We start from the raw sequence: 22,095 nt of genomic DNA on the forward strand, positions 1-22,095 counted from the left end.
GTGTCTTGATGATATTTTTTTAGTGCAATGATTCTAATCTAGGGGATAGGAATAGAGAATAATATTTCTTTATGCCATATCCACCCCATTCCCATTCTTATTATTTTTTACATTTACATAATAAAAAGATTGATATTGTACGTTTCTATATAACAATACTTTTTAATATATGGAAGAATAGAGTATGATCAACGATTTTCATTCATACTTAACCTCAAACTCATATTTGGATTATTGTTCATATTTTCCTAACTGTTTTAAACTTTTTTTTAGGTTAATAGTATTAATGAAACTTTTAAACATTAGGAGTATTTTTTAAACAAAATACTAATGATTTAAGTTAAAAACTACGTTAAAAAGTATTTTTAATATTTTTTTAAAATTTAAGGGTATTAATGGAACTTTTAAAGTTGAAAAGTGTTTTTTTAAAACAAAATACAAAATTCATGACTATTTTCTATAACTTAGCCAATAAAAATGGAAAAAAACTGAGACTTTATTTAATAATCATTTGATTTTTTAAAATTAAACTCATAAGTACTACTTCCACCTATAATTATAAGTTTCTTTATTTTGTTATTCATTTTTCACTTATGTTTTATAAATGCCAAACTAATTTGATAAACTAGAAAAAAAAAACAAGTTACAATTTGACTAAAAAACCAATTATTTCTTTAAAAGAATAGCAAGATATTGTAAAATTGAGGAGTAAAAGGAGGTACCATGAAAACATGAATACTGATAAATTATAATATTTGAAAATAAAATAAATAAAGAGTGAAAATTATGAAAATTCAAAGTAAATAAAATTAGGTATTTCTTTGAAACTTTCTCACCAATTACATCTCTACAATTTTTGCAAAAAAAAATCACTATTTATAAGCAATTTTGTAACTAGATGTAAAACTACTCGAACACTAAGGACATGTAGGATAATTTGCACTTAAAGACACGTGAAGCAATAGGAGAATGACATTTGATCTTTTATGACAGAAAAAATCTAATATATTATCATAGTATCCAACTCCTTCCATTCATTACTTAACACATTATTAAATGATTTATTAGTTTATTAATTATTTATTTCGTTATTTTCATAATTCTTAAGTACTATTATTGTGGCAAGTAATGAATTGGGATAGTATGAAGAATTTTCTATACTACAATAATATTAGATATTTTTTTGACACGAAAATTAATCATGACATCTACTTTTATAATATTTATAATATAAAAATCATGGTATAAATTTTTTTTTTAAAAAAAAAAGAAAAAAGAAAAAGAAAAAGAGAGTAAATTAAAAAAACTGAAAAGTAAAATTAAAAAAGTTATTAAACATGGGAAAGTTTTGTAATGAAAAAACGTGTCGGTCAAATACAGTAAGCGTTGGATTTATCGAAAGTCCAGCTTCATGTCTACGCAAAAACGAAACAAAAAACTAAGGTCCATTTTTGTTGTTTATTTTTTTAAAAAAATTTAACAAATTTTATCTATTTTTCTTAATTATAATATTGAATTTTTAATTAAATTTAAAAGATAAAATCAAAAAGTATTTTTTTTAATTTTTAAAATTTAGCTTGATTTTTTTAAACCACATGCAAAAAGTGTATAATAAGGTAAGAATAAAAGTTTACGAAAAGTGTATAATAAAGTAAGAATAAAAATTTACGAAAAGTGTATAATAAAGTAAGAATAAAAATAAAAAATAAAATGATTACGAAGTGATATAAATTTGGAAATAAATTCCATTTTGTTTTTTAGTCTCAGTCTCACCCACTCGCTCTCTCCATCTTTATTCTTTAGGGTTCCTTTCCCATCTTCTTCTCCGCTGCTTCACATTCACAAAGGTGCGCTCTTTTTTCCCTATTTTCTGCCCTTCCATTGCCTGCTTTCTCTGCTTCCCTTTTCATGTTTTCTCGATTCTTCATTGCCCCTTTTCAATGTTTTATCTGATGGGTGTCCTTTTGCTCTATATTTTTCATTTCATTGTTCTCTAATCGTCGCCAATGCTTGCCAATTTATGTTGAATTTCGTCTTAATTTCTGATTTTCATTCTTTTTTCTTCTTCTTTCATTTGACTTCATGTTGTGTCAACTAACTTCATTGTGTCGAAGTGGGAAAACCTGATTCCTTAAGTTGTTCCAACTTTTGGAGTTTGATAGTGCTATTTCCATGCTTGAAGAATGTCACTGGATCTAGGATAGATCTGTATCTCTTATGTTACAAACCCAGTTCAATTTAATGGACCTAAGCCTTTGGATTGATGGGGTGATTTAGTTTTCAATTTGAACTCTTGTATTCTCGTTTTCTTCTCAATTAATATTGATTTCTCCAACTTGGGCTTTCTACAAGTTTCCTACCCTACAAGTAGAGAAGTGTTGAAGTATTGATATAATTAAATTGTCAGCTTAAATGTTTGGATTGATTGGCGATTTAACAACTAAGATCCAAAATGATAATTCGAACCTGGTTCGGGTGCACACAAGGCGGCAAGATCCAAATTGATGATGCCGGAGGTTGTTTCAAGACCTACGTAGGTGGTTTTCTTAGTGAAGTGTGTGCATTGTTTGTCTAACTTCTTTCTTGCACTGATACTTGGAATTATTGAATGGAAAATTCGACATTTGCTAGGGCTCGATTGTATTTTATGGACTATTAGTCTAATGTTTCAAAACATTTTTGAGGTGAAATCGTTCTTACACTAGTCTATCCATTCAATATAGGATGCAGTCTCACACGTTGAACTTCCAAATGCTTCTTCAAGCCCTTCTAAAGTTTTAACCCGAAAAGTATTTGTCCCAAGATATGTGGATATACATCATCTTTTACGTTTTCATGATCAAATTAGAAGCAATTTGGATTTGAAATGTTTGAAATGCATCCCTTTTGACTATGCTAATAATCAAAAGAGCTACAAGTGCGACAATGAGGGAATGTTACCTAGCCATGGATGTGACATTCTAACAACGTTTTTCAATAACACTGATGCTCAAGAAGAGAATAGTAATGACTAGTTTTCAGGACCACCTTAAATTGTTGATCAAGAGACTGTTCATAATTAGACACTAACCGTAATTGATTTTATCAAGAAATATTTGGCCTTATAGTTAAATGAAATAGAAATACCATTCATGTATTCTTATCTATTCCTGTTACTATAAGGCTATAACCCAATATTTGAATTTCCATTAACTTGATGCAAAAAGGGGCAGCCTCAAAAAAGAAGTTTACATGGGTCTTGAGATAGAGGATAGCAAACCTGAAGACTGTTCTTAGGAAATTCCTATATGGCCTAAACTGGTATCCTAGAAGTTGGTATGGAAAGGTTCACTAAAGGGGTTACAATATTTTGGTTGTACTCATTGCTAGTTTGATCATATTCTAGAAATAGCTCATTGGTTCGTTGGCTAGAGGGGACACAAGGGAGCACCTTTGGACTCGGTAGTCATGGGTTCGAAACTTGTTTACTCCCTTCATAGTTTGATCTTATTTGGAATTTGTTATTTCAGATTACGTTTCTCAATCTTCTTGCAACTTGTCGTAAACGAAACATCTGCATGTGATGTGAAAGTATTTAGTTTGTGCTGATTAATTAAATCCGGAAATAAAAAGATGAAAGTCACCCAATGCTATTGTGTGTTCTTAGTCAGCTGAGCACTAACTCAGCCTCAATATTATTGAATTTGACAATGGCGAGATATCTATATTTTAGTGAGCTAATGGTTGAATACTTAAAGAATGAGGTATTTCACGGTTGAGACTTGCAGGGAAGAGAGGAAGGATGTCGACTGGAAACACCCATTGGTGTTACAGATGTGAACAGCCAGTTCGACTTCGTGGGCGAGACATGATTTGCCCTAGCTGTAATGGAGGATTTGTTCAAGAACTCGATGAAATGATGGAAAGAAGTCCCTTTGATTTATTTGAAGCCAGTGGTAATGAATACCAAAATCGCAGGCTCGGACTCTTGGAGCTTTTCTCAAACTTTATGAGGCAACGAATGGTAGACAGAAATGATATGAGGGGAAGGTTGGAGTCAATTCCAGATCATGGTCCAGGATTTGGCCCTTGGTTGATCTTTGGTGGCCAAATTCCTGTCAGAATGTCTGGACATGGTGGGTTTGAAGCGTTTTTTAATGGGGTTCCTGGAATTGGTGTGAGTAGGAGCAATGGTGGTGATTATTTTATTGGTCCTGGACTTGAAGAATTGTTCGAACAGCTTTCAGCAAACGATCGGCGAGGGCCACCCCCAGCATCTAGATCTTCAATTGATGCAATGCCTGTTGTTAAAATCACGCAAAGACACATCCGTTCCAATTCACACTGTCCTGTTTGCCAAGATAAATTTGAATTAGGTTCTGAAGCAAGGCAAATGCCATGTGATCATATGTATCATTCAGATTGTATTGTTCCCTGGCTAGTCCAGCACAACTCCTGCCCTGTTTGCCGCCAAGAACTGCCTGCACAAGGATCGGTTAGTAGCCATAGCTCGTCTGGAAGCAACAATTCTAGTCGAAATAGCCGAGACAGGGAGAATAGTAGGACGAGTCAAGGAAGGAGGAATCCATTTACAAGTATTTGGCCATTCCGAGCATCAAGTTCAAACTCTAATCATGGTGCTACCACAGGAAGCAGCTCACCAGCCCTACATGAGAGCAACCAACACCAAACAGGGTATTACGGATGGCCTTTCGACTAGCATCAACTAAACTTATTTGCACCAGTTTGTGATTGTTATTTAGCATGATGAAAATAGTTCAACCCCCTGCAGTCCACTCCTTTGTATAATGGATAATAATGGACTTCCTGTGTGATGTAGATGACATTTTTCTATGCCTTATCGATGTTGCTGGAGTTTGTATATTCTTCATATATATATTAGCATGGTGTTTGGTTCTAGAGTTGCAGGCGATCCGGAAATCTGTCTGTTCAAGTGAGCATTGCTGCATCTTCTTCAAATGGAAGTTAAAAGGTGCAAAACTGGCTACTCTAGTCTCTACTCAAATTGAAATTGACCATGTTTTCCATTGTACATCCATGGTCAAACTGTCAATGTTCAGCATTTTCTGAACATGCTTTTCTAAAAGTAGAGGATAGCAACATATTTTAGCATTTAAGAATGCTTTCGAGATAGAGAGGAAAAAACAGTGATGAGAGAAGAGAAAGTTACAGATGTATATTTAGGCAAAGGATGATAGCAATGGAAGAAAAAAAGATAAAAGTTAAAATTACAAATTTGGTCAAACAAACGTTTGAGATTATGTTAGTTCTTATACTTGTACAAGTATAACAGTTTGGTTCTGGTACTTTAAAAGGTTACTAATAAGTGGTACAACTACAACTTTTAAAAAGTATAATCATTTTATTATTTTATTAGTATTATTATTATTATTTTGAGTAATGTGAAGAATAATAAGAAACTAAGAGATCAAGTCACTAGTCACAGCAACATTGATCTATGGGGTGATTTTTAAGCTAGCCTTAGATGTTGGTTTGCTAACCATTACAAGCTAGAATGTGAGCAGTGGAATTGCATATTTTTTAACAGAAGGAGAAGTCTAAAACAATGCCTTGTCGATAAAAAGTTAAAATGTCATCAACAAAGGGATGGACTTCATTGTTGAAGTTCTCTTGACCTTCAAGTATGTTGAAATTGTTAACCAGATGAACTTCCAAATATAAAGCAAATTTGAAAATTGAACTTTTTTAAGATATTAATACTTTACCTAGCTAGTTAAAAGCTTTAAGGACCGGTCTAAAGTGGCCATAGTTTAGTGATACTTGATATGTTATCCTCGAGTTTAAAAGTTCAAGTCCTTATATCTTATATTGAATGGAAAAAAGAAAAAAAAAAAAACAAAACAAAACAAAAAAGGAAGTTGAATGAACATATTTATCTATCAAAATTTAAAGGAAAAATAACTTTTTAGTCCCTAAATTCTGAATTTAGTTTCTTGGCGCGTAGGTTTCAAAATTTTACACTTTTACCTCTAACTAATCCCATTTTTACCCTTAGTTCATCAAACTAGGTTTAAGTTCTAATTTATAGTAGTACCAAAGAACATAGTATCCAAATTTATCATAATAAAAAATTTATAAAAAGTAGAGACGTGTAAATAAGAACATAATGAAACAGATGATGTGGTAGAAACTTCTAGTAATTCATGGTATATAAACGGAATGCAAATCAGCATGCATGAAGTAAACACATAGTTGATGAAAAATGTTAGAACATAATAAAAAATTATTCAGAAAACCAAAAAAAAAAAAATATCATATTGGGGTTGGAATGGAATTGTAGTCATCATCGACCAATTAAGGGTTTAGAAAACAAACCTGAGAGTGGGAGTACTCTCCCCCAATGAAGCTCCAATGCCAAACCAAAATCCCCTACCATTTACATCAACGCTCTTCAACCATAACGTCTAAAAGGAAAATCTAGGGGCCTTGGTAATGGATATGAGAAGACATAACGTCTTCAATGGAGGGGCAGGGCAGCGTTCAAAGTGAAAAATCGAGAATTTAAGAAGGAAAATACTAGGAAAACACCATTAGTAATTGTATTACAATCGAGGGAGTATTAGCATAAAATTTCATATGATTTTAGAAAACAAAGTCCATAAACAATTGCACAAACTGGGAATGCTGTCTTCTTTTCATTTCACTTGGATACAGATCACAGTGTGGTGCCTCTTGAAAAAAGAACGAACAAAGCTCACTACAACTTCAAAGCAAAACCAATATATCAAAAGCAAATCTTTGTAAGAAGAAAAAAATGCTCAAAAGAGGAACTACAACTACTAAATATGTCGGCTACTCAGTTATTGGAGAACAAACAGACATATTTCTTTCTGGATATCTCGAATAAGGGAAGGATAAAAGGTGCTTCAATCTTTCATAAAACTCATCAACTGATTCAGTTGGCACTGGCAAGTTGAGTTCGGAGGAGCTTTGCAGCAGCAACCATGTTCTTGAGAGCAGGATTCACCTCGGCATACTTGCGAGTTTTGAGACCACAATCTGGATTGACCCATAAGATGTTGGTTTCGAGCACTGCAAGCATTTTGTTGATCCGGTCTGCGATCTCTTCGGTTGATGGTATTCTGGGGGAGTGAATATCGTACACACCGGGCCCAATTCCAGCACCATACTTCACTCCCTCGCGGAAAACTGACAAGAGCTTTTCGTCGGAGCGAGAGTTCTCAATCGTGATCACATCAGCATCCATATCAATGATGGATTGGATGATGTCGTTGAAGTTGGAGTAGCACATGTGAGTGTGAATCTGTTGAGTAATGGAATATTAGGCGAATTGAACATATTATGAACTGTTAAAAGGGTAATGAAAATAAAATCCCAGTGGTTAGTGAGGTGAACCTGAGTTGTGTCTTGGACACCACAGTTTGTGATACGGAAAGAGTGAACAGACCAATCCAAGTAGAAAGCATGCTCAGACTTCCTAAGAGGTAATCCTTCTCTTAAAGCAGCCTCATCAATTTGGATGACATTAATGCCAGCCTTCTCAAGATCCTCGACCTCATCCTTGATGGCCAAAGCAATCTGATAGCATGTTTCGAACCTAGAAGGCATACACCAGAAGCATTAGGCATAAATTAGGGTATTATGAAAGGGGGGAAAAACAACTACAGTAGTTTCTTTCAGCTTAAGCGTGTGGAAGCATTATTTTCTGTTACCTTGGCTGGTCAACTCTAACAAAGGACCAGTTGAGAATGGTGACGGGCCCTGTGAGCATTCCCTTCATTGGGCGGGCTGTCATGCTCTGAGCCATGGTAGACCAGAAGACAGTCATGGCTTTCGGGCGGCTCACGTCACCGTAGATGATTGGAGGCTTCACACAACGAGATCCATATGATTGCACCCAACCATTGACGGTGAATGCAAAACCTGACAGCTGCTCCCCAAAGTATTCAACCATATCGTTTCTCTGCAGTGAGGATAAGATTCATTAGAAGGGGAAAAATGAGGAAACAGTACTCCGACCTCCCTCGACAAAAACAAGCTCTTGATTTTCTCCTAAACAGGCTCCAAATACTCACCTCAGGCTCTCCATGAACCAAGACATCAATGTCAAGCTCTTCTTGGAGCTTGACAACCTTGCTAATTTCCTCCTTGATAGCCTTCACATATTCCTCCTCAGAGATCCTAAAGAATGGTAAAAAAGATGCAATAATTAGAAACAGGATTAAAGTATTTTTGATCTTCAAGAAAAGCTGGTATTAATTTTTACTCACTTGTTAGCTTTGTATTCACGACGAACCCTCCTGAGTTCAACAGTTTGAGGGAAGGAGCCAATGGTGGTGGTTGGAAGGATTGGAAGATTAAGCTTCTTCTGTTGAGCATCGAGTCTAGCGCTAACATTTGTTGCACGGCGGTGATCAGAGCCCTTCAAAGCAGCAGCCTGCACAATCAAAAAAGCTATTCATCAGTTAATGCAATCCCTACCAACAGACAGTTAAACACCTTAAAAGATAAGAAATGGATGTACGCACCGCTTTCTGAACAGCCTCATTGGTCACCCTTGGGGATGACTTCCTTGAAGCATGAGCTTCAGCGTTAGCAGCAAAGAATGCCTGAAAAAAAACCCCAATAAGCTTATGAGTTTATGCTCATCAATTTCATAAAGGTTAGTACCAAGGAAGAATGTTCAAGAAATAATCTAAGTTAGCAACCTTAATGGCCACAACATTGTGGTTCTGTTTAAAAATTACGCAAGTTAGATAGAATTAAAATCACTTTACTGGGAAATAGTATTTTGATCATAATATGGATGTGAACAATTACCGATTATTGGCTGATTATAATTAAGAAACCACAACACAAAAGGTTAGATATCAAGGCCTAAAAAGATAGATTACACCTTCCATAGATGAATTTCATCAGAATCAAGAATATACCTCATCCTTTTGACCAGCCAAGGCCTTTGCCAATGCATTAACTTCAACAATCTTTTGAGCAGCAAAAGCTAGCCATGATTTGATTTCATTGTCCAACTTGGTTTCATTGACAAGGTCAACAGCAGTGTGAAGAAGTGAGCAGGAGGTGGAGACAACAAGATTATCTGCATATTTTTTTTTCGGACAAAGATGGAATGAGTAAAAATGGACTCTCAAATAGTAATGATGAAATTAAGCACCACAAACCAAGATAGTAATACAAATGTAAGCAAAAGAATATCACCTTTACCCACAATGGCAGCCAGTTCCTCCAATGTGCTAACTGAAGCAGCAAGATCATTGGCCCAAATGTTCCTTCCATCAACTAGTCCAGCAAAAAGGTATTTTCCCTTGGGGAAATCACCCTTAATCAAATCAAGTGTCTTAGTTCCACGAACCAAATCAAATCCATAGGCAGTGACACCCTTCAAAGAAGTAAGGGTCTTGTATGCCTCAGCAGGGACATCAGCAAAGTATGTCTCAACAAGAACATTCAAGCCAGAGAGAGTTGATTCTAGTTCAGCATATGCATCAGAGAAGGCCTTCAATTTGTCAGAATCAAGATCCAACACTAATGTAGGCTCATCAAACTGAATCCAAGTAGCACCTGCCGCTTTAAGATCAGAAATAACCTCCCTGAAAAGTTATCCACCATTAAAATGTGAAAAAGGGAATCATTATAGGAACACTTTGGAACATCTTGATAGAGTGTCGATTCTTTACTTGTAGACGGGAAGGATCTTGTCGAGAAGCGAGAGGAGGGCGAAGGTCTTGTCAACACCCTTTGCAGGTTTAGAGAGCAACAAGTATGACACGGGACCAACAAGAACTGGAACAGTGTCTACTCCAAGCTGCATAATCAAAAACATTTTTTTACCTCAATTACTAGGTTTTTATGTCTAAATCAGATTTCCAAATGTACATAGCTATATAAGGTATAGGCTTATTCAAACCATTAAAGCATGTCGACATGTAAATACATAATACAATGAAATCTGTTTTTGAAAATGATATACCGAAATCTCATTCCATGTGATAGGGATTCAAGGCCTATTTCCAATAACTTTAATTATATAAATTCTCTATTCTCAATCAAATCTTCAGTTTTCCATTTTCCAATGTATTATACACCTTATGTTATGAACTTTAAGCACAATCAACGCAAATAATTAAAACAACAACTTACAGCTTTGGCTTCTTTGTATTCATCCACTGCCTTGTGGGAAGCATAAGAGAACTTCACCTCTGGTCCCAACTCAGGGACAATGAAGTGGCTGCACCATAGAATCGGCAAGATTAATTATACTAGTCTCACAACATTGTCAATGCATACTTACAATGAATCTTCCTTCCATAAGTAAAAGGCCAGGTGGTTACTTACTAGTTTGTGTCAAACCACTTGGTCATTTCCATAGCTGGCACAGATGCATTTCCTCTAGCCATTGAGAAGTAGGTATCATACCCAATCTCACCACCAGTCCAGCCATATCTAGGAGGAACAGCCCCAAGCAATGCAGTGGTGTCAAGCACCTGATCATAGTATGAAAAAGTGTTGCTGGGGATGTACTTGATCCCTGCGTCAGACATCTGTTTCCAGATAGATGACCTCAGATCTGCAGCCACCTTCTTCAAATCCTCTGCTGTGGTCTTCCCATCCCAAAATGATTCAAGAGCAAACTTGAGCTCCCTCTTGGGACCCATACGAGGATATCCAACGATGTGAGATGCCATTGTTCTGCTTAAGAGATCACAGACGTAAATAACTTCAATTAGATCCTCAACACTACTCTAATCTCAAAGCCCAAATCTGAGAATCAATAAGCAACAGAAACTACTAACCCTATGTTAAATTAATAGAGTGATACGAAATTCAAGCCAATGACTTGAGAACGAAGGGTTGGTAGTATATGCAGTAAAGATCCAATGAGTAAAGTTCACATAAACCAACAATTCAGACTCAGATAGATCTAATACTTGAAATAGAAAATACCCCATTAAAAAACATCAGATCTAGACACACACGTCTCCAAGAAAACAAAAACCCCACCAGATCTATACCACAATACTAAAATAGACATACAAAACAGAGTAAGCATGTAAATTCCCAACAACCCTCAAACAGCAATTGGAAGATCAAATCAGAAATGGGCTCATGCCTAATTACCAACACAAGTTCATAAAACAGTGGATCTGAATTCCAAATTACAGCAATGCCAACATACATTGAGAAAAAAGTGAAATTCAAAGAAACAGAGCAATGGGGAAGAATCAGAAAATGAGAGAAAATGGAGCGAACCTTGAGGAAATGGAACACCGACAGAGGCTCCCCTCGGAAAAAAGAAAGGAATGCGAGAGATAAGAGATAGGGAAAGAGACGATAATGGGGGAGCCACAAAGAAGAGAGAAGGCGCGAGTTGGAAGAAAGGGGAATGAAGTTTATTTATAGAGCTCAGGAATGATGACGTGGCAGATCTGGTATATCGGAAAGTCACAGCCGGAGATTGGATGGTAGCCGGTGACAGACAGACAACCAATGTGTATTTCATTTATTTTATTTTTAATAATATTGTTTTTATTTGTTTTAGTGGTAAAGCGAGAAAATCTGAGTTGCTAAGGTGTATATTATAAATTACAAGATTAGTCTCTAAATTTTAAAGACCAAGTTTAATAAAATTTCTTACAAATCTACATTAATAAGTTTATCATAAATTAATTCTTTTATAAAATTTAAAAAGGCTAAATCATCATGCAATAAATATTGTTTTGAATAAGTATTTCAAGGACTAAATTATAAATATAAAAATATAAAAACTAAATTTTTACCAAATAAATATCAAGAATTAGATAGTTTCTTCTATTAAAGTTTAGGGACCATATTTTTTAATCATTTAACCATATTCGATTACAAATTTAGTCTTCCAAGTTTAAAGTTTTTATCTATTTCAAAACTGTCTATTAGGTTTTTAAACTTGAATTTGGTATCCAGTAAATCCATAAAGTTTAAAAAGTGTATAATAGATCCTTTGAATTTTAACTTTGTGTCTAATGATTTTTTTGATACATTCGAAATTGTTTTAAAAAATTAACTCATCTATTAGTAATTACTTTTTTTTTCATATATTTGTAATTTTTTTAAAAAATATTGAATAATTCAATGATCTATTAGATACAAAATTAAAAAAATCATAGATCTATTAAACATAAAATTGAAAAAATTAAGAATGAATTAGACATAAATGAATAGGTAATTTAAAATGTGAAGTAGGAGAAGATGACACGCGCGAAGGTGGCGCGTGGGGAAGGGGATTTAAGGGAAAAGGCGTAATGTGGAAGTGAGGAGGAGTGAGTGGCCACGACGATTTTGTGTGTCGGAGAGAAGTGCGGTGGTTTGTCTGAATCTGAACATTTTGACTTGACGTGGCATCTCATTGCAATTTTTATTTGTAATTAAATTAACTCAAACATTTTAATTTATTAAACTTCATTGACATTATTTTCCATTCATTTAACTACCATTTAAGATTTAAATCCTACTTTATACTTCTATCATTAAGTTTACAAAATTTAAAAATAGATTAATCCCCCAGTTTTGAGTTCATTTTTCTTTTCATCATCCCTAATGCGAAAATGTTACATTTTTATCTTTAACTTATAAATTTAGTTTTTGTTTGATGTGTATATTTTAAGATTTATACTATTATTCTTGAGTGTTCACCTATTTTTAATTTTAGTCCTTTGTATTAATTTTCTATAATTTATTTTAAAAGAATAAATTACATATGAATAAATTATTTTTCATTAATTTTTTGTCACTATTAAATTAATTGAAAAATCCACATTATAATTATTTTTAAATAATGGATTGAAATTTATCATTAATAACGGAAAGCGAGCATTAATTATTTAGGGTTAAAAGTATAAACTCTAAAAATTTAGAGATTAAATGAAAATTAAACTCAAAATTTAGGAGTAAAAAATGTAATATTTTAAATTTTAGAAACCAAATGACACTATACTTACAACCTAGGGATTTAAAAAGGTTTTATCTCTCTAAATTAAAATATAGATATCATGAGTTATGCTCGAATTTGTCATTTTGTTTTAGTTCTAAACTTTGGATTGTCGTGTTTTAACTGATGTCAATTGAACAACATAAACGTAGTTCAATAAATATTTGATTCTTCTTCAAATGCCAAAAGTTCAAATTCTCACCCTCAACATTTGTTAGGTTAATTAAGTTAAAAGAATTATTTTCAACCTTATCTTGATTTTTATTCATCATTCAATAATAACTTTAATATATATTTAAAGTTAAACCGCAAGTTTGGTCCTTAAATTTTTCAGGTTTTTGTCTGATAAATCCTTGACACACAAATTAAAATTTTATTCATAATAGACACAAACTTCACATATCAAACATAGTCAATAATCTATGTGATATCTACAATGTTTTAGATCGTATATGTGATGTTATTGAATATAAAAGAAGAGATTTATGTTAGAGATGTAATATTCTTTAACTAATTGATACTTCAATAAGGTTACCTACGATTGTTGAGGGTGAGAGTTATATATGAAGGTGACCGAAATTTTGTCATAGTTATTTAGTTAAATAATTTTTCAAATAAAAAAAATCATTTTTAGTAATTTGATAATTCTAAAATCACTTTTGAAACCAAAAATAATTTTACAAAATCACTTATAAATAAGATCCGCACGAACTTTAATACAACGGTAATTGATACGTACTTTCTTCTTAAAAGTTTGAGGTCTAATTTCCCATTTAAGCCATCGTTGTATTACAAAGAAGAAAAGAAAACGAGTTGAAAAATGATTTGTAGTGTTTCACCAAATTGAAATAGGTATTAAGCCCTTAATGGCTTAATTGACAAATCCAAACTAAAATTTCTATTTAAAGTACATTTTTTAATATGGGTGAATTTATAAACCCTACAATAACCTATATAAAGACGAGGGATTGATACATTACCACCTTTTTCTTGAGTTTTATTTATCATAAATCACCACTTGAGCACAACAACTTTTTTAGTTCAACGAAAATAATTCATCTAATGAAATATTAAATTATAATATCATATACAATACTATTATGTATTTTAAATGTTAAAATAAACATAGTTCAATGATAATTGACATATACTTAAAGATGATTATTTTTTCCATGAGAACGGGATCTCGAGGGGACCCGTCCTTAATAAGGCAAAAATTCTCCGTTCAAGCGAGGAATGAGGTAGGGAATGCGATTTTTTTCCTTAGAAACTAAATGGGGATAGAGATTGAATGTAATCCTCGCCTCATTTAACTCTTATTTAATTTATTAGAATAATTATATAAATTATACTTCAATTTTAAATTTTATTGTTTAGTGATCAAGTAATGAATGTATTTGAATTAAACTGATTATATATATGAATAATTTGATAAGTAATTATTCTTACTACTAGAAAATTTGAGTAATTTTTCTTTAAATTCAAAATTTATGGAATTAATTAGGTAAAAGAATTCATGAGAAGTTTAAATATTTAATTTTAAACTTTTCAATAATAGTTATTTAAGTTAATTTTTTAAGAGAAATAAAAAAAAATGAGAAAAAAAGAAATTCACAGGACTCTATGCACCTTAATCCCACGAAATTAAATGGAGAATTTCACAAAGATGAAGAATAAAATAGGAAGCATAAATAAAGAAGAAGAACTCATTCCAGCTATCCCGTCCTTTGAACATCTCTATATATACATGCTCGAAGTTTCAAATTTTTTATATTTCCACTTGTACAAAAAATATCAAAATAAAGTTATATACATAATTGATTTCTTTTTCAAAAATCGTGAGGTTGATAGTACAAGTATCATGGTATTGGTAATTTAACTCGATCAATATATTAATTTATTATTAAAAAAGAAGTAGGTATAATAAAATGACAGTGCCGACGGGGGCAACTGATCTGCACGCGCTCGTAGAACTAATGGCATTAGATTAGGAAATTGATGCATAAAATAATTGGAATTTTTGGAAGACTTTTTTTTTTTTTTTTTGCCATAATTAATATAAAAAAGAATGTCACATTCAGAAAATTAGGAAAAAGAAATTAGAAAATGGAGGCAAAGGAATTTGGTGGTTGAAATTGATTGAGGGATTGGTGGTGGATGTGACTCAAAACAACTTATATATTTCCCATTTGGTTGGAGATCTATCACATTTTTCCATTTTGTGACTTAAAAGAGCATCTAAATTAGTTAAAATATAGCTTAATTATAAGTTTAGTCTTTAAACTTTATCGATTTGATTTTTAAAATTTTAAAAATATTAAAAAATTTATAAACTTTCATTTATATGTTTAATACTTTGAATTTTTTTTAAATAATTACAAATTTTAATATACAATTGATTTATTAAATATAGATATAAATTTTATGTTAACATAATGCTTAGTGACATGTTCAAATAAAATAAACACAAAATTTAAAATTTAAAAACATGTTACATTAAGATTCAGAAACCCTGTAACTTAACAAAATTAAAAGTTTTAAAAGACCAATTAAAACAATCTCTATCAACCACTTTTTAGTTATAATAATTAAGGGTGTCTATGAGTGGTTCTAAGTACTTTTTAGATTCAATCCAATTGTTTAGATGGTAAATTTTTTTAATTCAAATAACTCAAAATGAACCTAATCCAACCTAAACACAAAATATTTGGGTTGGGTTGGTTCGAGTTACTTGGTTCATTGATTTAAATTTTTGTTTTAAAAATAAGTAAAATGTTAATGCGAAGAAATTTGATTTAATTATTTTTATATATTGAATTAAGATTAACAACTCAATTTCAATTTATATAATACCAATTTTCTTTCCAAAGTGCTGAAAAACATTTTTTTATAAGTTGTTAGAAAATAAATTATCTAAAAAATAATTGAATCCTAAGTATATATATATAACACATTTTATTAAAGTAAATAATAAGTTCAGGTTGGTTTGGGTTATTTTAGGTGAACCCTTGAACCAACCCAATAAAAAAAAAAATTCATTTATTTGAACTCAATCCAACCTAAATGAGTTGATAATCCAACTCAAACCGCACAAATTAGATTGGGTTGATTGATTTTTTTCAGATAATTAGATTTTCTGAACATCCCTAACAATAATAAGAGGGGGAGAGAGAGTAGAACTAGTTAAAATGATCTTATTTTCCAACCAAAGCCTACCAAACCTTACCAAAAGAATGATAATGTGTTACAAAATATCAATACAACTATAGTTAATATTAATTGTTTTTAGTACAGTTAATATTGTACACAAGCTAGAACTCTCCTTACAATGAACAATTGGTTTTCCTTTCATTTTAAAAGTGGGCTTCTTTTCTCTATTAAATCTTTCTCATATAAAGAATAATCCTTAAAATTTAAGAGTGGTGTTCATGCTTCGTTTTTAATGAAATAATGCATTACAATTTACATATAGGACTGGAATCTCAAACCTATGATTTAATTGATAAAATAATGATCTCTTAATTGTTGAGCTAAACTTATATTAAACTAATTCAATAATATAATAAATATTTTGTTGAATCTGGGCATCGTTTAGTGAATAAGATAATAATAAAAGTCATTTCAATTGTCAATATGTGGTTCACTTGCCCACTTTTACCATTGTTGAGCTAAAAAATGAAATATGAAATGAGACATTGTTTATAGTGTTCGATGTAAATAACAAATTCTCCGTGTAAAGTGTTGTCCTAACTATATTTACAAGCTGCATAATGAACATCATCCAAGTCACTCCTAACAGCTTTCTTGTGCATGAAGTGATAGTCTAATTCTATATATTTCACATGAGCATGTAAAACAGGATTACGAGTCTAAGTCAAGAGTAAAAATACTATCGCATCAAGTGATTAGTGGAGAAGAAATATATATATATATATGCACATAGCAAAGAAGTTCTCATGTAATATAATTAAACGGAGGTGACAACAAGTGATCATTCATAATCTATTTGGGCGAATGACATACTACTTAATAGTTATAGACCAATTTATATTGGTGATAAATATAACAAGGAGTTAAATTATTACTGTAGAAAATTGAATATTTTAAATTAGGGCTTCTTGCAGACTTGACAAAATAAGTTTAAAAAATTAGATCCATAGCCCAAACTTATAAGTTTTGCGAAAATAGTAAAAAAAAAAAAAAAAAAAAAATCAACCCACGTGATACACTTGATACACCTGATGTTAGAGTAAGAAAACATGCAGCGGAAGTATCAAGGATCCATAAGCATTCAAATTCACTAATTTTGGCAAAAACTAAAGCATTCTCATCTAAATAAGAGGGTTTTAGATCATACCTTTGAAGAACTTTTCAAGAACTTGATCAAACCGCAACAGTCTTCATTGAAGATCACCGTGAACCACCTCAAGATCTTTCCCACTATCCTCTTGGAGCTTTAGACCGAGTTGTGGGACTCAAGAACAACTTGAAGCAATGGAGAACAGAGAAAAGCTCACAGCAGCACACTTCGAAGAATCTTTTCTTCCCACTGAAATTTTCTTTCAAAATTTATGTGTTATGCATGCCTTTAATTCACTCCAATCTTCTTTATTTATTGCAGATGAACATGCAAAGAAGATATATGCATGTCTTGCAGCTCATGCTTAGAGTTTTAATGAAGAGGAGGAAGTGGGTTTTGTGTGAGCATGAAGAAGATGATATTGGAAAATCAAGTTTTTCCATTGTGCATGCAAATCGATTTTTCCAATTTTTCTTTACAACCAAAATCTTGATTTCAAAATTCAATTTTGATTTTAATAACTGCAAAATCATCCTCTAAAATTAATTTAAAATATTAATTAATTTAATATCAAATATTAAATTAATTTTTGCACAATAATCATATTCATATATTTAAATCATATTTAAATATATATTCTCCTATTCTGTTTAATTTGAACATTTCAAATTAATTTCTCAAGCTACTCTAAAGCTTAACCATTTACGAGCTAGTAGGGGGACCTCACAGACCTACAGATCATGGGCTCCAACGATTTGAGATTAATCGGCTAAATTCATTAGTCCGATCTAACCCCCATTCGTTAACTAATGGAACACTACACTATAGCCCATAGTTGAACTCCCCTCACTGTAGATATATTATGTCCACTTTATGACCATAATCAGTAAGTCGATTCTTCACAGGTTGTTTGTAATCACAGCTAGGTCAAAATTACCGTTTTACCCCTGTGAATACATCTTGTTCCTTAAGTTCCCACTGACCCTCTAATGAACAATTCTGATTCATAATCTCTATGAATCAAATCCTTTCTCTATCATGAGAAGGTGGGGCCCCGATTTTTCAAGACCTGGAATCAATACTTAAGAGAACAACCTATCTGCTAACCCTAAATCGGGTAGGAGTGAATTCCATCTTGCAAGACTATGTCCCCAGCTATTCATCCGGTCTTATCCCCAAAATGGGAAGTTTATTGAGCAGTGTTGTTAGACTACTCTCACCATTTGTAGATCAAAGGATAATCTCGAGCAAACAAGACTTCATAGCTAGCTCAGGATTAAGATCTAGTTAACCTAGGTTATTTGATAAATGAAATAATCAGTTTTAACAGTAAACGGTCGTTATAAAGAAAAGTGACTATTTTCGTGGTCCAGTCTATATGCAAACTCATTGCATAGGTTCCGTGTACTGTCAGTACAAAATCGAAAAGAATGCATAGCATTCTGAGATGCCCACGAAATCTTCTAAGATGTTAATGGGTAAAAGGATTGGAGTTGGTTGAATGTATTTACCGAAATAATTTAATCCTTTTTTTCTAAGACCCGCATAAAAAGACACAGGTGGTGTATGGCTATCGTCAACTCATGCCGTAAGGTGTTGGGTTAAGTCCTGTAACAAACGTAACCACCGTGTTTAGTTGTCAACCGTTGAGGTTGGAACCCTGAGCAAATTGTCGGTGATAAGCCAGAGGAAGGTGAGGATGACATCAAGTCATCATGCCCCTTATGCCCTAGGCGACACATGTGTTACAATGGCCAGGACAAAGGGTCGTGATCCCGCAAAAGTGAGCTAACTCCAAAAACCCGTCCTCAGTTCGGATTGTAGGTTGCAACTCGCCTGTATGAAGCCGGAATCACTAGTAATTGTCGGTTAGTCATACGGCGGTGAATTCGTTCCTGGGCCTTGTACACACCGCCCGTCACACTATGGGAGCTGGCCATGCCCGAAGTCATTATCTTAATCGCAAGGACGGGGATGCTGAAGGCAGGGCTAGTGACTGGAGTGAAGTCGTAACAAGGTAGCCGTACTGGAAGGTGCGGCTGGATCACCTCCTTTTCAGGGAGAGCTAATACTTGTTGGGTATTTTGGTTTGACACTGCTTCATACCCAAAAAGAAGTGAGCTACGTCTGAGTTAAACTTGGAGATGGAAGTCTTCTTTCGTTTCTCGACGGTAAAGTAAGACTAAGCTCATGAGTTTATTATCCTAGGTCGAAACAAGTTGATAGATCCCCTTTTTTACGTCCCTGTGTCCCTCCCGTGTGGCAACGTGGAGGCGAAAAAAAGAAAAAGAGGGATGGGGTTTCTCTCGCTTTTGGCATAGGGGGCCCCCAGCGGGAGGCCCACACGATGGGCTATTAGCTCAGTGGTAGAGTGTGTCTCTGATAATTGCGTCGTTGTGCCTGGGCTGTGAAGGCTCTCAGCCACATGGATAGTTCAACGTGCTCATTAGCGTCTGTCTAAAACTACCTATAGGCGATAGGGGTCGAGTTATTGATGTGAGATGGATCCAGAAATGATTCGTGTATATATTTCACAGAAACGTGAAATCAAAGTAGACGATATTAATCTTTTCGCCAAGATAATCCCCTCAAAGGGAGAGGTCCATAGCATAGTTTTTTTTTTCAGTGCAATAAAGTTACATAGTGTCTATTTTTCGCCAAAAAGTTCACTTTTATTTCAAAATGATCAATATGTAGAATCAGAAAAAGTGACTGCTGAGATTCATGCAGGAACATATTTGAATAAAGGAAAGAATTAAGATAGATACCGATGAAACTTAAGAGAATTGAACGAACCAAGTTCACCTATACGAGAGTGAGGAATAAAAACCAACAACTTCCCACTTTTGATACACTAAGACAGAAGTCTTATCCATTGACAGATGGAACTTCAACAATAGCTAGGTCTAGAGGGAAGTTGTGAGCATTACCGGCATTGATTTCTTAGTCGTTTGTAGCACTTTACAACTTATTGTCTCAACATCACTCACATGTCTCAACATGAACGATTTGTGGATCACATCGTTTGTAGCACTTTACAACTTATTATAACAACTACAGAGTGGGCCGCATCTAATAGTGTTAACAGGATGAGATACCCAATTTCATCCATATACTTATTAGACCATTTAGGCTATACACTGTCAACCTAATCCTATTTATGTCACTACATAAAGTTACAGTATTCAGACTATAACCAAGGATATTTTTATTGGATTTTCATAATAAGATGAAAAATCAACAAGTCATTATTATTGATAAATAGAATGTTTAACACGAACTGCGAGTTCTAGAACATTCCCAATAATCCCCCACTTGGACTAAAACTCCAGTGAGAACAAATATATACAATATAATGCTGAGAAATATAATGGGAAAAATACAATAAACTAGGGCATCTCTAATACTATAGGCATTCTCCCACTTGCCCTAGATTACACTACTTGGAGTCCTAGTCTAACTAGGTGGCCCTCGAATACTTTAGTTGAGATGGCCTTTGTGAATGGATCAACAAAGTTGTCTTTAGAGGCAATCTTTGTGACGATCACATCTCCTCTGTGCACTATCTCCCGGATGAGATGGTACTTTCTTTCAATGTGTTTTCCACGTTTGTGACTCCTGCGTTCATTTGAGTTGGCAACAGTACCACTATTGTCACAATATAGTGTGATAGGAAAGTGCATATCTGGAACGACTTCCAAATTAGCCAAGAATTTGCATAGCCATACTGCTTCTTTAGCAGCTTCGCATGCAGCCACATATACTGCTTCCATTGTGGAGTCAGCGATACAACTTTACTTGATGCTTCTCCAAACTATAACTCATCCGTTAAGAGTGAAAACTGATCCTGAGGTAGACTTCCTGAAATCTACGTCAGTTTGAAAATCAGAATCAGTGTATCCTGTAAGGATCAAATCCTTAGGCCCATACACAAGCATATAGTTCATCGTTCTCCTTAGATACTTGAGGATATTTTTACAGTGGTTCAATGACCGTGTCCTGGATTGGATTGGTGTTGGATCGACACCAACACGCAGCGGAAGAAATTAGGACCCATAAGCATTTTAATTCATTAATTTTGATTGAAAAGAAACATGTTAAAAACAGAGTTTAGTAGGTTTCAAGTACATACCTTGGCCGAACCAACGAAATCTCCATTTTTAGCTATAAAATCCTCTGAATCCTTGTGTAAACCACCACAAGATCTTTCCTACTATCCTCTTGGTGCTTTAGATTGAGTTGTGGAACTCAAAATAAGCTGGAATCAAAGGGAATATGGAGAAAGCTCACTGAACCAACTCATTGAATAACACCTTTTTCATCTGAATTTTTCAGCAAAAATTTAGTCGGTTCATCCCTCATTCTTCACTCCAATTTCTTCAATATATTGCAGACTATCATACAAAGAGATGTGCTGCATGGGATGCAGCTCATGCTTGGAGTAAACCAAAGGAGAAAGTGGGTTCCTTGTAAGCTACTTTGAAGATGACTTGAAAAAACTATTTTCAATTTTATGTAATTTTACAATTTCCAAAAATCCATTTTGATTTTAAAATCATATTTTATTTCTAAAATCAAATTTTATTAATTTCATAAATTAATTTTCTAATTAATAAATAATTATTTAAATAATTTAAATAATTCTAATTAATTTAATATCCAATATTAAATTAATTTTTACACAAATTCAGCTTCATATATTTAAATCATATTTAAATATATTTTCTCCAATTCCGTTTGATTCTAATTTGAACGTTTCAAATTAACTTATCACGCTACTCTAGAGCTAATCCATTTTCGAGCTAGTAGGGGGAACTCATGGACTTACAGA

General features: G+C 33.3%; 2 protein-coding genes across 4 annotated transcripts; one reads left to right on the plus strand and one right to left on the minus strand.

Annotated features, from left to right (window-relative positions):
* Positions 1–1,764: 1,764 nt before the first annotated feature.
* On the plus strand, positions 1,765–4,899 carry LOC120090494 (putative E3 ubiquitin-protein ligase RHC1A). Of its 3 annotated transcripts, none has more exons than XM_039048206.2 (2): positions 1,765–1,847; positions 3,768–4,899. In XM_039048206.2, exon 2 carries the CDS (start codon positions 3,782–3,784, stop codon positions 4,697–4,699), a length of 918 nt encoding a protein of 305 aa, XP_038904134.1. In that variant the 5' UTR covers positions 1,765–1,847; positions 3,768–3,781; the 3' UTR covers positions 4,700–4,899. The 3 variants fall into 3 exon arrangements, with proteins under 3 accessions (XP_038904134.1, XP_038904133.1, XP_090163581.1); XM_039048205.2 differs by lacking the exon at positions 1,765–1,847 and adding an exon at positions 1,850–2,537; XM_090307455.1 differs by lacking the exon at positions 1,765–1,847 and adding an exon at positions 1,850–2,533.
* Positions 4,900–6,627: 1,728 nt separating this feature from the next.
* LOC120090931 (5-methyltetrahydropteroyltriglutamate--homocysteine methyltransferase 1) lies at positions 6,628–11,498 on the minus strand. The gene is made up of 12 exons (XM_039048628.2): positions 11,251–11,498; positions 10,336–10,689; positions 10,141–10,228; positions 9,678–9,805; positions 9,199–9,590; positions 8,916–9,079; positions 8,511–8,591; positions 8,253–8,419; positions 8,058–8,163; positions 7,695–7,945; positions 7,378–7,579; positions 6,628–7,285 (listed from the first exon to the last, which is right to left on the minus strand). The coding sequence occupies exons 2-12, from the start codon at positions 10,683–10,685 to the stop codon at positions 6,917–6,919; spliced, it is 2,298 nt and encodes a 765-aa protein (XP_038904556.1). The 5' UTR covers positions 10,686–10,689; positions 11,251–11,498; the 3' UTR covers positions 6,628–6,916.
* Positions 11,499–22,095: the final 10,597 nt, after the last annotated feature.

This window comes from Benincasa hispida, chromosome 11 (genome assembly GCF_027475165.1).
Source record: "Benincasa hispida cultivar pf3 chromosome 11, pf3_genome.v1.1, whole genome shotgun sequence".
Lineage (NCBI taxonomy): Eukaryota > Viridiplantae > Streptophyta > Magnoliopsida > Cucurbitales > Cucurbitaceae > Benincasa > Benincasa hispida.

What these genes read in the sequence shown, in the direction of transcription:
- LOC120090494 (XM_039048205.2), top strand. Translation starts at nt 2,453, where the DNA reads ATGATAATTCGAACCTGGTTCGGGTGCACACAAGGCGGCAAGATCCAA. An exon ending in TTGTTTCAAGACCTACGTAG is followed by an intron (nt 2,538 to 3,767) that starts GTGGTTTTCTTA and finishes TGAGACTTGCAG; the next exon opens with GGAAGAGAGGAAGGATGTCG.
- LOC120090931 (XM_039048628.2), bottom strand. Translation starts at nt 10,685, where the DNA reads ATGGCATCTCACATCGTTGGATATCCTCGTATGGGTCCCAAGAGGGAG. An exon ending in ATGAGGCTGTTCAGAAAGCG is followed by an intron (nt 8,420 to 8,510) that starts GTGCGTACATCC and finishes TTGATTGTGCAG; the next exon opens with GCTGCTGCTTTGAAGGGCTC. An exon ending in GTTAGAGTTGACCAGCCAAG is followed by an intron (nt 7,580 to 7,694) that starts GTAACAGAAAAT and finishes TATGCCTTCTAG; the next exon opens with GTTCGAAACATGCTATCAGA.